Source organism: Notothenia rossii (genome assembly GCF_949606895.1).
Source record: "Notothenia rossii genome assembly, chromosome: 1".
Taxonomy (NCBI): Eukaryota; Metazoa; Chordata; class Actinopteri; order Perciformes; family Nototheniidae; genus Notothenia; species Notothenia rossii.
In genome coordinates, this window is record NC_136912.1 from 89536782 (window position 1) to 89552649 (window position 15868).

The 15868-nt window shown below is 44.8% G+C and overlaps 1 protein-coding gene across 1 annotated transcript; it reads left to right on the forward strand.

Annotated features, from left to right (window-relative positions):
- The first annotated feature begins 546 nt into the window (after window positions 1–546).
- Window positions 547–15540, forward strand: LOC307023721 (cytochrome P450 2J4-like). Its single transcript, XM_079657210.1, has 9 exons — window positions 547–836; window positions 8544–8703; window positions 8982–9131; window positions 9233–9393; window positions 9555–9731; window positions 11164–11317; window positions 11404–11591; window positions 11675–11816; window positions 14410–15540. Exons 1-9 carry the CDS (start codon window positions 642–644, stop codon window positions 14589–14591), a joined length of 1509 nt encoding a protein of 502 aa, XP_079513336.1. The 5' UTR covers window positions 547–641; the 3' UTR covers window positions 14592–15540.
- The last annotated feature ends 328 nt before the right edge of the window (window positions 15541–15868 follow it).

Here is a 15868-nt window from a genome sequence, read left to right on the forward strand (position 1 = left end):
GGTTACATTTTGGATGTCACATGCCAATGTGTCTTTTGGAACATGTGGCCAAAAGGATATGGAGGTTTCATGTAGGTTAATTAAAATATGTGAATAAACACTGAGGACATAATGCCTTTATTTTTGGATGCTGAATATATATTGAATCAGATGCATCTAATATATGATAAACAAGCCTTTGTGTGATACCTGATGTAAATACTTTGAATTACATGTTCTGATATCGACTCAATTATTGAACATAACGTGGGGTATCTTTTCTCTTATGCAAAAACCCAGAGGATAAGTACAAAGGATTACATAACTGTTACATAATACAAAATCATGATAAAGGTCAGAGTTCTTTCAAAGAAACTCATTGTGATGTCACAAAATGTGTGTCAAATGTGGTTTATAGTACATTTACTTTACTTAAGTGCAAGATCTGAGTACTTCTCCCACCTCAAATGTGCTTTCAAAGTGTTTATGTTGGAGAAACGAAGTGTCTGTGTTTCACCTGAAATGACACCGCCTCTTTTGGTCAGGAATCAAACAGCCAACCAGTCCCCTAAAGAGGTGTAGCCTGCATGATGTCTCTTTGATAAAACTCTGAAGCGAATACAACCAAACCCGAGTGGTTCCAGAAGCTGTTAAATGTAAGGATGGATCTACCCTGGGCTTTCTCCGTGTGTCTGGACAGCCGCAGCCTGCTCGTCTTCACCCTGGTCCTCCTGCTGGTGGCCCTGGGTCTGAGGTCCCGTCGGCCCCACAGCTTTCCTCCAGGACCCTGGGCTCTTCCTCTGGTGGGGAATATTCTCTCTCTTGACTTCAACAATCTCCACAACGACATGACCAAGGTAGGACTGCAATCCGTTTATGTTTATTGCAGAGGAAAAATCTGATAACAGTCATTAACCTTTAGTTGTTTTTTTAAGGTTAGATGTTAGACAGACATTTACTCCGGTTCAGTTTCACCTGTGTACAGGGTTTCAATTAGGGATCATCAACAAATGATCGTTCTAGACATATTTTCCACCGGTCTCCGCTAAAATCTACTCGTGTCACTCGGTTATTTTCGGAAACCACGTGATGGCCTGCTAATGACGACATTTCCGCATGATTTCAAAGTAAGAGCATGATGGTTTGTTTAATGTTTTTTTATTATTTTTATTTTTTTATCATCAAAGATGGCCGAAAACATGCACTCTTCATGGGAGTTTGACAGGGTATTATTCAAAAAGTACACGATAAAAGTATTTGATTGTACTTGTGGTAGTAGTCCTAGTAGCACTCTATCCAGCAGTACATCTTTCACTGAGAACTTATGGCAAAAAATGATTTTATTTCTCATCAAAGATGGCTGAAAACATGCACTCTGCATGGGAGTTTGACGGGGTATTACTCAAAAAGTACACGATAAAAGTATTTGATTGTACTTGTGGTGGTAGTTCAAATAGTACTGAGTCCAACAGTACATCTTTCACTGAGAACTTATGGCAAAAAATTATTTTATCTCTCATCAAAGATGGCAGACAACGTGCATTATTGTACTCTGCAGGGGATTACTCAAAAAGTACACGATAAAAGTATTTGAACAGCGGAACGTTAGATGCATTCTTTATCACCATCATCATCATCATCATCATCATCATCATCATCATCATCATCATCATCATCATCATGTTATAGGGATACAGTTAGTTTGTGTTTATTGGTTCAATACAGCATATATCGAGCACTTTTGTTGATGCTGAAGTACAGGCTATACGCCACTTTCGGATCCCGGGGGGAGCAGCTGGCAGCGAAGCAGCCCAGATAAAACTCTTTCTTCATTGTTTGTTGTGTATTCAGTCAAGCGGGTCAAAGTTACAATGTAAAATTGTGTAGGTAGGCAGGCAGGCAGGCAGGCAGGCAGGCAGGCAGGCAGGCAGGCAGACAGACAGACAGACAGACAGACAGACAGACAGACAGACAGACAGACAGACAGATAGATAGACAGATAGATAGATAGATAGATAGATAGATAGATAGATAGATAGATAGATAGATAGACGGACAGATGGATATCATATATATAGATACTTCATTCATCCCAAATTATGAAATGTGTGGAAACAAGTATTTTTAAAACACAATTAAATTTAAAATTAAACACAATAACATTAAATACAAATGAAAGCAATAGACAGGAATATATGCATATACAGTAGAAAGGACACAATGAATATTATAACATTTAAAGTAGCCTTACTATGAAGGCTAACCTAAATACGGTGCTTTTCTACAGATTACTATATTACTGCACTGGTAAGTTAAAATTAGGCCGATTAATAAGATGTGAAGTGCTTTGTAACTTTGACCCGCTTGACTGAATACACAAAAAACAATGAAGAAAGAGTTTTATCTTGGGCTGCTTCGCTGCCAGCTGCTCCCCCCGGGATCCGAAAGTGGCGCATACAGCCTGTACTTCAACCACAACGAAAGTGCTCGATATATGCTATATTGAACCAATAAACTAACACAAACTAACTGTATCAATATAACATGATGATGATGATGATGATGATGATGATGATGATGATGATGATGATGATGATGATGATGATGATGATGATGATGATGATGATGATGGTGAAGTAAGAATGCATCTAACGTTCCGCTGTTCATTATAATAAAAAAACAGAGCATTAAACAAACCATCATGCTCTTACTTTGAAATCAAGCGGAAATGTCGTCATCAGTAGGCCATCATCACATGGTTTCCGAAAATAACCGAGTGACTTTTAGCTATCTACTCTAGATGAACTGGGTAGGTTGCCAGTCACCAGCATACATAGCCATGTGGATTATTCTGCCACGCGACAGTATATGCTCTGAACATTACCCCTGAGAGTCACAAGCTCACAATATAGTCTTCCAAGTATCTTGGTCCGACCCGGACACGGGCCGGATGAGCTTCAGGACAAACCACTGGCTCAACCGGCTCAGGTGGTGGGAACCCGGCTGGACCCTGCAACTGCTCATCAGGAAAAGCAAAGTCCCCGTCCTCCCTGGGCCCTGGGTCCACGATGGGGGGCGGTGCCACCTTCCGAAGCCGGCTTGCATGACACCATGATCCGTCAGCCAGGCGAAAGGTGGCTGACCCCAGTTGAGTGGTGACCTTCGTCAGCGCCGTCCAGAAGGATAGCAGCTTGTGGTCCCGGTTAGGACGGTGAATCCTGACCCAGTCCCCCACTGTGATGGGAGGCGCTGTCAACCTCCGTCTCTTGTAGAACCGCTGCTTCATGCGACGCTGAGCCTCTGCGACCCTGGCGCTCTGGCAGGGTGTGGTTGTTGGCGTGATGGCCGCTGGGGCCCGTAGCCGATCCAAAAGGGAGCTGCAGCTCACGGCCCATCATCAAGAGGGCTAGGGAGCTGCCGGTAGTTGAATGCGGCGTCGCCCGGTAGTGAAGCAGGGTGCGGAGCAGTGCTCTGATCCCGTTCTTTAGGGTTTGGTTGAACCTTTCCACCCCCCCATTTGCTTGCGGGTGGTAGAAAGCTGTACGGATGTGTTTAATCCCCCACTCTTCCACAGAGGTGGCGAACTCAGCTGAGACAAACTGTGGGCCGTTATCCGTAGTGATGGCGTTAAGACTGCCCCACCGAGCAAACAGAGATGAGAGGAAGTCTGTGACCACCCGAGCCGTTACGGACCCTTCCACCAGGAGGAAGCGTTGGTGGTGCGGGACGCCATGCAGCTCCCCACAGGTGTCCAGCTGCATGTGCTCCCAAGGCGCGTGGCCATTGCAAGGGCTGCAGGGGCTGTGGGGGTGGCGGGCCAATTTTGCCACTGACCAGGCAGGCCGTGCACTCCTTCACCATTGTCTCTATATCTCGATCTATGCCCGGCCACCACACCAAATCCCTGCAGCGCTGTTTCACCTTCACGATACCCAGGTGGCCCTGGGTATCGAACGTGTGGAGGCCCCGGGCCACGCAGACACCGTTCCAGCAGGCCAGCTTGTCCTTGACCCAATGAAAAGACACCAGCTCCTTCGGGAACTTCGCAGGCCATCCCTCCCGGATGTAAGTTTGGAGCCGGGAGAGCGTGGGGTCCTCCTCCGACACGAGCCGAAGGTCCTCCAGGGAAACCGCGGCCTGAAGCGGGGCGTGGAGCATGAGTATGAGCTCTGACTCTGTTGTGTCCGGGCCCACGCCGGGTGCTGGGGTGGGGGTGGCGCGGGAGAGCAGGTCAGCCACCACATTCTCCCTGTGGTGAAGTCATACGGCAGGAGTCTCTCTGACCAGCGGTAGATCCTCAGCGGTTTGTGTCCCGACCCCGATATAGAAAGCAGGGCTGTGAGAGCCTGATGGTCAGTAGGCAACGTAAAATGTCGCCCATACACGTACATGTGCCGCCGCTCGCACGCCCAGACGCAGGCCAGCGCCTCCCGCTCCCCCACTGAGTATTTCTGTTCGGCCGAGTTGATGGACTGAGAGGCGAACGCCACCGGGCGTTCTGTGCCCCCCTGGATCTGGGACAGCACCGCCCCTATTGCCGTATTGGACGCGTCACAGGTCACGAACGTGGGGCTCGCCAGGTCAAAGAATGCGAGCACCGGTGTTGAGGTGAGCTGCGTCTTGAGTTGGTGAATAACGGCGGAGCAGGCCGGGGTCCACTCCCAGACCGCGTCCTGTTTCAGGAGTTCGCGTAATGAGGAGGTGGTCGAGGAGTACTGAGGAAGAAAGCGCAGGTAGTAGGCCGTCATCCCCAGAAACGAAGAGATCTGAGCTGGACAGGACGGCTCAGGCAGGCGCAGCACCGCCTTTACGTTTGAGTGTATGGCTGGAACAGCGAAGGTGCACTTTTCCCCATTGAGTGTGAGGTTGTGACTGGCGAGGACGTCCAGCACCCTCGCCAGGTGTTGAACCACTATGTCGTCCAGGAAGACGACCACGCCCGTGATGCTGGCGAAGATGGTGGTCATGATGTTTTTTACACAGCTGGGGGCCGAGCTGAGGCCGAAGGGCATGCGGGTGTATCGAAACACTCCAACATGAGTCACGAAAGCTGTAAGGCTGCGGCTGTCAGGGTGCAGCGGAACCTGCAGGTAGCCTTGGCGAAGGTCTAGTTTTGTGAACATGGAAGAGCCGTAGAATTGTGCGGCTAGCTCCTCCACTGTGGGCAGCGGATACCTGTCAGGTATCACGGCTTTGTTCACCGGCCTGAGGTCGATGCGTCCTGGGAGAGGGATCCCTCCTCTGTTGCTCTCCCTGAGGTTTCTCCCATTTTTCCCTTTAAACTGTGGGTTTTCTCTGGAAGTTTTTCCTTGTATGATGTGAGGGTCTAAGGACAGAGGGTGTCGTATTGTCATACTGATATTCTGTACAAACTGTGAAGTCCACTGAGACAAATGTAACATTTGTGATATTGGGCTATATAAATAAACATTGATTGATTGATTGATTGATGCACGGGCGTATCAATGCGTTCGATGATGTCCACGTCCAAGAGTTTTTGCAGCTCGGCGGTGACGTTGTCGCGCAGGGCGAAAGGCAGGCGGCGTATGGGCTGAATCACGGGGTGTACCTCAGGCTTGAGGAGGGGCTGGTGGTCAAAGGCGGTGAGGCAGCCCAAACCACTGAACAGAGCAGGCCAGCGCTGATGCCACGGTGAGCCAACAGACAAGATGGCGGCCCCAGAATTGTCCACAAGGGTGAAACCCAACTCACAAAACAAATCAAAACCCATGAGGTTGGCCCCCTGGTGAGACACTTGAAAGGTGAATGCGGGGAGAGCCTTAGTCCCGTAACGCACAGCAAAGGTGATATTGCCCGCCATTCCAATTTTAGAGTGTCCATACCCGTACAGATCCTCGGCGTCTGCGGTGAGTGTTCGGAGCGGAAAGAGACGCCGGACCGTGGAAACATTCAGGAGCGACTTGGAGGCCCCCGTATCCGGCAGCAGCAGGAGGCAGACCCCATCCAGCTCCACCGTGCAGCACTTTAGTGGTCGGGGGATGGCGCCCACTGAGTGGATGGTCGTCAGTGCGTGCGGCCCAGGCGTACTTGGAGGTGGGCTGTCGGCTGCAGGAACAGAGCAACAGAGCAACAGACCAACAGACCCATGCAAAATGGTTCTGTCTGCCTCAGCGTCGACACCTCTGTCCCTTGGCAGGGCAGTTTGGAGCTCGACTCTGGTGCGATGATGAGCCACAATTACCACAGGCCCAACGTGCTGCCGTACCCTGGCGTGCTTCAAAGTTCACATCAAAGTTGTCCTCAGGGAAAACCTCCACGGAAGGCTCCATGGGTAGCGCCAGCGTTTGAGTTAGTAGCATGGGTCTGTGGGGAAAAGAACCAGAGGAGGGAGCTAGCTGGGATGCTAAGGCTGCTGCTGACTCAAGCTGGAAAGCTACCTCCACTGCTCTTGTTAAAGTGAGCTTGTCTGTCATCATTAGCAGCTTTTCTCTGAGCGTTGAGCTGTTAGTGTGCTCAGCCAGCTGATCCCGTATTAGTTCGTCTTCCAGCGCCCCGAATTTACAGAGGCTGGCTAGTCCCCTCAGATCAGCCACGTAATGGTGGACAGACTCACCCGCCTGTTGCCGGCGTTGCAGAAAAACAATTTGCCGGAGCATAACATTTTGTGGAGCAGCAAAGTGTCCAGTGAGCAGTGTAACACAGTGCGCATATTTCGGAGCGAGTCCGAGAGTCCGAAAAATCTGCTGTCCCTCGCTGCCCAGTGAGTGTATCAGAAGGGCTTTCTTCCTGTCATCGTTAGCTTCAGCTAGCCCACGGCTACTATGAACGTTTCGAAGGACTCAAGCCAGCGAACCCACATAATCGGCGGTTCGCCTGGCAGTGCGAGGAACGGGGAGAGAGGTGAGAATCCATAATCCTCGTCGCCAATGTTGTATATATAAGACTATGGACTACGACATTTAGGTTGACCGTTTATTGAACACGTTGTTGCATACGCTCCCGTGACAACACAACAACAAACCAACTGTATCCAGTTCACACATCCCCAAACTCCCGGTGCCATCTTAAAAGGTACAGTCACACCTGATGTGACACATACGTACATAACACGGTGCTTTTCAAGCTCCAGCTCCGAACCGGCCCTGAAACACCGTTGGTGGGAATGAGGTATAACATCCCCCCCTACGACCTCCAAGGAAGACCGTACTAAACCTAAGGGACAGAAACCACGGTAACTAGCATGACTGTGCTTACTCGCTGCCATACATTCCCTATACATTCCAAACTGCAATACACTCACTCCCGTAACGCTACTCCCAAACAATCAACTGCATTCTGCGACAACAGCTGTGCGCAATCCGCTTCCACAACGAACATCCAATACCAAACGTTTCCCAGGTCCAAAACAACGAGCCCCCCATCTGTTACAACCCGGCCCCTGGGCTGCAACAAAAAGCAGGGAGGCGAGACAAAAGGTAAGAATATAACAATTGTTTATTCTTAATAAACAATTGAGTGAAAAAGAACCAGCCACAGGTCCCCGAGGCTGGCACGTAGAGAGGGCCCAGAGGAGTGTGAGAGCGAGACGTATCCGGCTTGGCTCCTCTTGTATTCTTCCAGCAGGTGCGGCTCATCAGACAAGTGCAGCAGCTTCATCCGGGAGGTGCAGCTCATCGGGCACTGGAACCTGCAATCACCACAAACACACTCACGAACAGACGGCACCCCATGTGGTGTGGAGGGGTCGTCACAATATTGTTATGAAGTTGTTTTCTTTTAGATAAACTATGGGATTCTTTCAATAGCTTCTATGGCACATGACAGTAAATGGAGCATTGTATACACTAAACAAAAGGACACACCTGTTTTATCGTGTTTTAGTCCCGCTTCTATTTTCGATAAATATTTGTATGAACCTTTTTTTCTTGAAGATATTCATATGAAATAGAAGTTTGACTGAAATCCAATAACAATACATGGGCCCCTCTTGTCTATAGTGTATCAATACAATGCTGAAATATAGCTCTCAATTAAATTGTGCTGAGTTTTATAAAAGTATTAGAGGTGGTTTGAAATCCAATAAAGACAGCTGTGTCCCACTTGGCCAGTGCAATACAATACAATTGGGCATTGACGTGGCTTCATTATGATAAGGATATAAGTAATATAAATATATTTTAATAGTTTTTCAGCACTGAAATCCAATATAAAGGGGTGTGTCCTACTGCTCCAGTGTAATAATACAATGCTGCATTGTTTTTTGATTCATTAAGTCAGAGGATATGGAAGTTTTTGACAAAAATCAAGACTTTTCAATGTAAAACTGCAGAATTTTACCGACAATAATCGTATAAAATAGAATCTCTAAAATCCAATTAAAAGAGTTTTGTCCTACTTGTCCAATGCAGTAATACGACGCTGTATTGTATTTCTCACTGGGTCACCTGACATTAAAGCTTTTGAAAACAAAAAAACAAATAAACACTCAAAAGTAATTGTAATGTTATTTATGTATTTCTCCTGTCTTTGGGCATTTTCTAAAAATTCAAGGTCAAAGTTTCCTATTTGCTTTCCTCCCACTCACTTGTGTCTCCCTCCCACAGTTGGCAGAGCAGTATGGGAACGTGTACAGCCTGAAGATGGGCCCTGTGTGGACGGTGGTGTTGAACGGCTTCAGCACTCTGCAGGAGGTTCTCAGCAAAGGAGATCACATGAGCGACCGCCCTGCTTTCCCCATCCATACTGATGTGTTGCCTGATCTAGGTAAAGCACTTTTTCTATCCTTGTAGGAGAGAGTTTACCGACCTCCAGTGGCGTCGCCTGGCCTGGTCATCCGGGGCTTTAGCATGACAATAAAAGCCTTGAATCATGGTGTGTGAAGAATAGTGACAGGCATTATTTTGATAATACATTTGATGTCCCACTATTGCAAATTGATCTAAGTGTTAAAATATGTTGTTGATTATAAAAACTAGGGTTAATCAATTATGTCACAAGCTGCAATTCTAAAGTTTTTATCTAAATTCACATTTTCTCATCAGGTATTATTTTTGCTAATGGGTATTCATGGAAACAACAAAGGCGGTTTGCCCTCTCCACTCTCAAATACTTTGGCGTTGGCAAGAAATCCCTTGAATCTTGCATACTGGAGGAATTTAGGTACATGTCCAAAGAAATCGCTGGTCATAAAGGTAAAGTTTACACATCTCTAAAGGTATTGTGAATACATAAAGAATATATTACTGATCATGCTACTCACTTTTCATTTTGATATGTTTGATCAACTGTCCAGGCAAACCCTCCAATCTACATTTTTTAATGAACAACGCCGTCTCCAACATCATCTGCTCCCTGATCTTTGGCCATCGCTTTGACTACAAGGATGAGAAGTTTCTGCAGTTGATAACGTTGTTGGACAAAGGGGTCCAGATTGAAGGATCCATTTGGGCACAGGTACATCCTTTCAAAACTATTGAAATCTTAATTCAGTGTACTGGTCTTGTTCCTGCATCCGGACACTCTTTGATCGTAGTCTCTGATAGAGTTGAGTGTTTGCTCTTTGATACACATTTTCTCTAATTCTTATTTACACTGTATGATAATGATATCAACAGCTGTACAACGCCTTTCCTGTGCTGATGAGGCGTTTGCCGGGGCCACACCACACTCTTCAAAAGGTTTATCGTGATATAATGGACTTGATGAAAACAGAAATGAATAAGCACAGGGAAGACTGGAACCCCTCTGATCCTCGAGACTTCATCGACTGTTACCTGACTGAGATTCAGAAGGTTAGTGGACAAACTACGAGCAAAGGGCTCGTAGTTATAGATAGATACTAGCATAATTGATCATATTTGTTTTGTTTTGCCTTATATGATTGTAAACCCAGATGCTGAATTGACAGTTTTTAGGGTTTCCTTAAGGCTGTGGGAAATCGTCATTGTGATTTTGCCACTATATTCTGAAATCTTACAGTATAGACCAAATGATTATCAAATGCAAGAAATACCCATGCAATTAATTAATAATAAAAATGATCCTTTGTTGCATAATTTAGAAAGTTTCACACATATGTTTTTGGCAACAAAAGCATAAAATAAGTGATTATTCAAAGTCAAAATTCAGTTTACTTATTATTGAATTTGCTTTGGTATATAATAATACAAACATGAACATAGTAAGAGAAAAAAATGTTACCAAATATTGAAAACAATATTATAAAAGCTATTATAAAAATAAATTGACAACATAAAAGAAAATCCAATCATTAGAAGCACTCTTAGTTGGACTTAATATTATTCAAATGTAAGTTAAAAGCCATAAACGAAAAGGATTGCTTTTAGCCGCGTTTACACCGGAGTACTTTTCCCAGTACTTTTCCCGTTTAGTTCCGTTAGTACCCCTTATATCGCGTTCACACCAAAAAGAGTACTTAGTGCCGGGAACTTTTACCCCCATTTTTAGTGCCTGCTGAGAGGTGGTACTCTCCTGGGGGGAAAAAGTGCCCCAGTTCTGATTGGCTGGGTGAATTGCAAACCACGCCCCGTAAAACTCTGAAATGTTTTGTAGAGCCGCCATTTTATTATCCTCGCATTAGCATTATTAGCATTAGCATTCACCCAGCACACAAACGCAGAGAGAATAACTTATGGCAACACAAAAGAAAACATGGGAGCGGTGGAGTGATGAGGAGGTGTCGGCGTTCTGGCGATTTACTCGGAAGGCTTCAGTAGAAGCTGCTGGGAGTCCCAGCAGCTTCTACTGAAGCCAGTCCCCAACTCCGGGGACTTCCGGCCGGGGGCTTCGGGTGGCAGTATACGCCGTGGAGTTGTTTGCGTCCTGCCAGTAAACCCAAAGCAGAAGAAGATGAAGGGAGGTCAGCGGCTCATTTGCGTAATCGTCCCTCAGGAAACTTATTCCGGTGTGAACGCGATCGGCTCTTAGTTCCATGGGGGTACTAAGTGTTGGGAACTAAGTACGGCAAAGTACTTGGTCTGAACGCGGCTATTTAGCATTTTAATGTAAACACTGTAGTAAAACAATTATATATATTTATGAGAACTATAAAGTAAAATGAATGGGCTCTCTCTTGATATAATGACAATTAGGTAATCATTGTTTAATAATCAATTTCTTTCCCTGCCTTCCCCCCACACTAGACATTTGTTTGTAAACTGTACCTCTAAATTGACATCACAAGTGCATTTTCAAAATGTTCAGCATCAGGACAAGAGGGATGATGAGCCAGATGCTTGTTTTGATGAAGGCAACCTGGTGATGTGTTCGTTTGATCTGTTCGGAGCTGGCACTGAGACCACTTCCACCACCCTTCGCTGGGGTGTGCTCTACATGGCAAAGTACACTGAGATTCAGGGTATGAGACAAGAAATCATTATAAGTTATATTGGCTTGTGTGTCTTGTCTTCCATTCATTCGCTCCTTGGCTCTGCTGTTGCACAGAGAAGGTCCAGGAGGAGATAGACAGCGTGATTGGACAGTCCAGAGAGCCGTCCATGGAAGATCGTCCAAACATGCCCTACACTGATGCCGTCATACACGAGATCCAGAGAATTGGAAACGTAGTTCCTCTCGGCCTGCCTCATGCGACCAACAGGGACGTTCAGATAGGAGGCTACACAATCCCAAAGGTCAGTTCTCTAATTCAATATTTACGCAAATTGAACAACCATGTTGCATCTTCATAAATTACCATTATGGTTCCAATCACCAGGGAGTTATAGTAATGCCCAACCTGACCTCGGTGCTGTTTGACAAGAATGAGTGGGAGACGCCCAACACCTTCAACCCAGGACACTTTCTGAACAAGGAGGGGAAGTTTGTGCAGCGAGCTGCTTTCATCCCTTTCTCTGTGGGCAAGTACCTTTTTACAACACTTCTAATATTATAGAAGTGATGGTGCAGATAACAAAATCAGTGGTTGACTTTGATACACTGGAATCCTTTTAAGTCAGTGGCGAGCCGTGAGCTTTATAACTAGGCCCTCTGACTCCCACCCCTTCCCTCGAAATGAAGGAAAAAAAAGAGTTATTACGTCACAGCGTATACTTCAGCGGAATATCAAAACAACGGCCCGGTGTGCAAAGCGCATCAATGAAAGCGACCCTCTACCACACAAAACAACACATGTGAACCCAATTTGTGTTCTTTGACATTGAAAATAATATTTCATTGTGTGTTTTACTCTCGTTGCAGTTGTATGTCTTAAGTGTAATTTGGCATGCTTTTAATTTGAAGGCGAGTTCACGCTGTTGTCAGGAAGTTGTTGTTGCTATGGAAACAAGAAAAAAGTTTCACAGCGGGCGGAACTTGTCATAAAGTCCGCGATATAAAACCCACTCATTTAGAGGGAAGATATGATTGGTCAATTGTACTTTCATTTGACATTACTCTCTCGTTCAGTTACTATAGATGAGAGTAACACCTACGTCACTTCTGGGCAAAAATTACGGCCCCGCCCACTTTTTGGCGAAAACAACGCTGTCATTTGAATGGCGGTCAATACAAATTCTGAAGTTTTTGCCCATCCGATAAAAAAAATGTTTAAACCGTGGATTTTTGGATCTTCAAAGAGCTCGATTACGATGGCCAGTCAGGCAAACAATTACATTCGATCATTGGTAATCAACAATCGGTCTTGATATATGGTTAAATTAAAATCAGTAGGCAGGGCTGTAATTTCTCCAGCTGTTACTCTCATGAGTGAGGCGGAACATAATATGTTTATCGTGCCAAAAAGCTGCTGTGTCATTTATTGCACCTCAAACATTAAAACAAATCCAGAGTTACGTGTTTCTGTACTTCCTCTAAAAAGAAAGGACAGTAACAGAAGATCTCTGTGGCGTCAGGCTCAATCGCCATTCAAATGACAGCCGTTGTTTCCCCAAAAAGTGGGCGGGGCCGTGAAGTGACGTAGATGTTACTCTCATCTATGAAAATAAATAGCCTACTGCTATATTTAACCATATATCAAGCCCGATCGTCGATTTCTAATGGCTTAATGCAATTGTTTGCCTGTCTGCCCATTGGAATCGGGCTCTTTAAAGATCCAAAAATCTCTGGTTTTCTTACATTTCTGATCGGATTGGCCAAAACTTCAGAATTTGTATTGACCGCCGTTCAACTGACAGCATTGTTTTCCCCCAAAAGTGGGCGGAGCCGTTATTTTTGCCCGGAAGTGACGCATTTGTTACTCTGATCTATAGCGGGCCCTCTGTGAATCGCAGAGAGGGCCAGACGAGCTTCTTTCATGTAACCCTTCACATTCAAACAGACTGAACAGGCAGATTCGAAGGATTTATTTCTTTGGAAATTATATTTTAAATACAATTAAATCAAGTTGTTTTCGGTAAAACTAATGAAAAATATAACAAAAATAATATTTACAAATTTTTTTTTTTTTTTTAAATGTTTTTAAATATTTTTTTTTAGAATGTCTTAGGCCCTCACAGAGGGCCTAGAGGGCCCTGACGGCTCGCCACTGTTTTAAGTAATATATTGTTTGTTATTGTATAACATAGGTATTCAAATTTAAGTTAAAGTTTCAAATATGGCCAGGTGAATATTAGGTGTACATGTTTCTTATCAGATTAAATGTTTGTGTTTAATTCATAAAGATTGGCTTTTGGCACTACTGTAGTTTTTCCTGTCGAAAACAATCAAAATTAAATCCTGCAATAAACGCATAACAGGAACAAAAATTGGCATTTACTGCACTGATTAAAGGTAGGGTATGTATTTTATTTCAGAAACACTTTTTGTTGTATTCCCTTGAATGCTCTTAACGTCCTGATAGCAATGAATACATTAAATGCTTTGACAATAAACGCATACAAAAACTCATCTGTGGAAGCCGTAGCGCTGTAAAAAGCACGACCAATCATTTTCACCGGCCCGGCTAAAATAACTGAATGGCCTACCTGCCTGTCAGCCTTCCACCTGGGCACAAACTTATCTTGTGCCCTCATTGGTCATGTGCCCGTTCGTGTGTGTTGGAGGAGGGGCTCTGTAAGGAAGTCTGAAGGAAGGGGCAGTTTTTCCAGTTGTGTATTTTCAAATTCTTGCGCCCTCGAGCTGGTTTCTCCAAAATTACCTACCCCACCTTTAAGCTCTGAAAACCTATAACACTGTCCCTGGCTGTTGTGGGCTATCAACAGTTAGTCTGGTTGGACAGTTGTGTTTGTTAAGCTGGAGTGACATCACTTGAGTCAATTTATTAGACTTTTTGCTAAATGTCGGTAGATGCAAAAATATTTTTTACATGTGTAAATGTATAAATGTTAGTAATACTACCTAAAGCCTTTTAACAAACCTTCATGTTTAATGTCGGTGGGGCAATTTGAAGTAAAACTGAACCGTCTCAGGTGAAGATGGCTCAGATTATAAATTGTTTCTTTTTTTTACTTATGTATTTGCATTTCTCTGATTATGTTTTTGTTTTTGCTGCAGGTAAGCGGGTGTGTCTCGGGGAGAACCTGGCCAGGATGGAGCTCTTCCTCCTCTTCACATCCTTCCTGCAGCGCTTCACGTTCTCCATGCCTCCGGGTGTGGAGGCTGTGTTCAAGCCCCGTTTCAGCATCACCCTCTCACCCCAACCCTACCAAATCTGTGCCACTTTACGTGAAGAGTGATACACCTCATCAACACAATTTCCAGAAATATTAGAAAATATTAATTTATAAATATTTCTTGGAGCAGAAAAAGACGACAGCGATTATGTAATTGCTAATGTTTAGGATAGATGTTGCCTATCTACATTGCACATCCAGCAGAATTAGAGCTATATTAGCATTTATTGGTATTTTCAATTTCAGACCAATATACACCCTTGATGTCTGCTTTGGTCTCTAAGAACTTACTTTAAATCATATGGATGTTTCGCTTAGTTGTGGTCTGCCATTTGATTATTTTCAGGTTAGGTGGAGGTTTAAAGGCCCAGATACACCGGCCCGAAATCGGCACTAAATGGGAGTCGGGCCGAACATGAGCGTGGGCACGCCCTAATCAACATGTTGAATCGGCGTCGGGAACACCACCGGAAGTCGGACAAAGGGATAAAACTGATTGGCTGTTCAGCTAGCGAATCAGTGCATGAGAAGCGTTAACGGAAGTGAGGGAGGTAAACAAATGATTTAAAATGTTAGATGGAACACACACGGACGGCTATTTCACCTCATCGTTTGTTTATATCACGGAGTCTGTTCTTCTTCTCTGTCTTCCGGTTGTTCCGGTTGTTGCCTCTTTTGAATGATGAATACACACTACCGCCGCCTGCTGGTAAGGAGAGTTATTGCCACTCACGCATACGCAATTCACACGTGCTCGGCTCGGATTTGCTGTGTGTTCCAGTGCGCGAAGTCGGCAAATACACAAGAGAGTCCGGCGACGCAACAGTCGGTGTCGGCATCGGCGACTTCTCAGGTGACTGGCCGGTGTATCTGGGCCTTAAGATAACAACAAAAACTGTATAATCAGGGATTCAGGGTCTCTGTAGATTGTGTTTTTTCTTTTAAATAAATGTCTTATATACTGTAATTGTACGAGGAGACGCATTAAATATTGGTGTGGGTTTGCAAGGTCTTTATTGTTAATTGTGCCTTGTTTCCCCCTGGGGTTTCTTAAAGGCATGCATGGATTTTTAGGACATTTAAAAAAAACAATATACTGTAATACAACTTTTTATGGTAACATCTGTAAAACCCTAAAGGAGGAAATCTCCCACGACATCTGGAGCTTCTGAATCAAAGAAGGTCATACTAAGGTCTCTTACATATTGACATAAAGAAATTCAATAGGCTAAACAAGGTCACCAAACTGGGTGCTTGGTAAGAGGGCAGATATCAGGACAACACGGTGATAAGAATAAAAAGGTCAGCCACACTGCAGTTCTGTTATGTCCGCTCAAGCT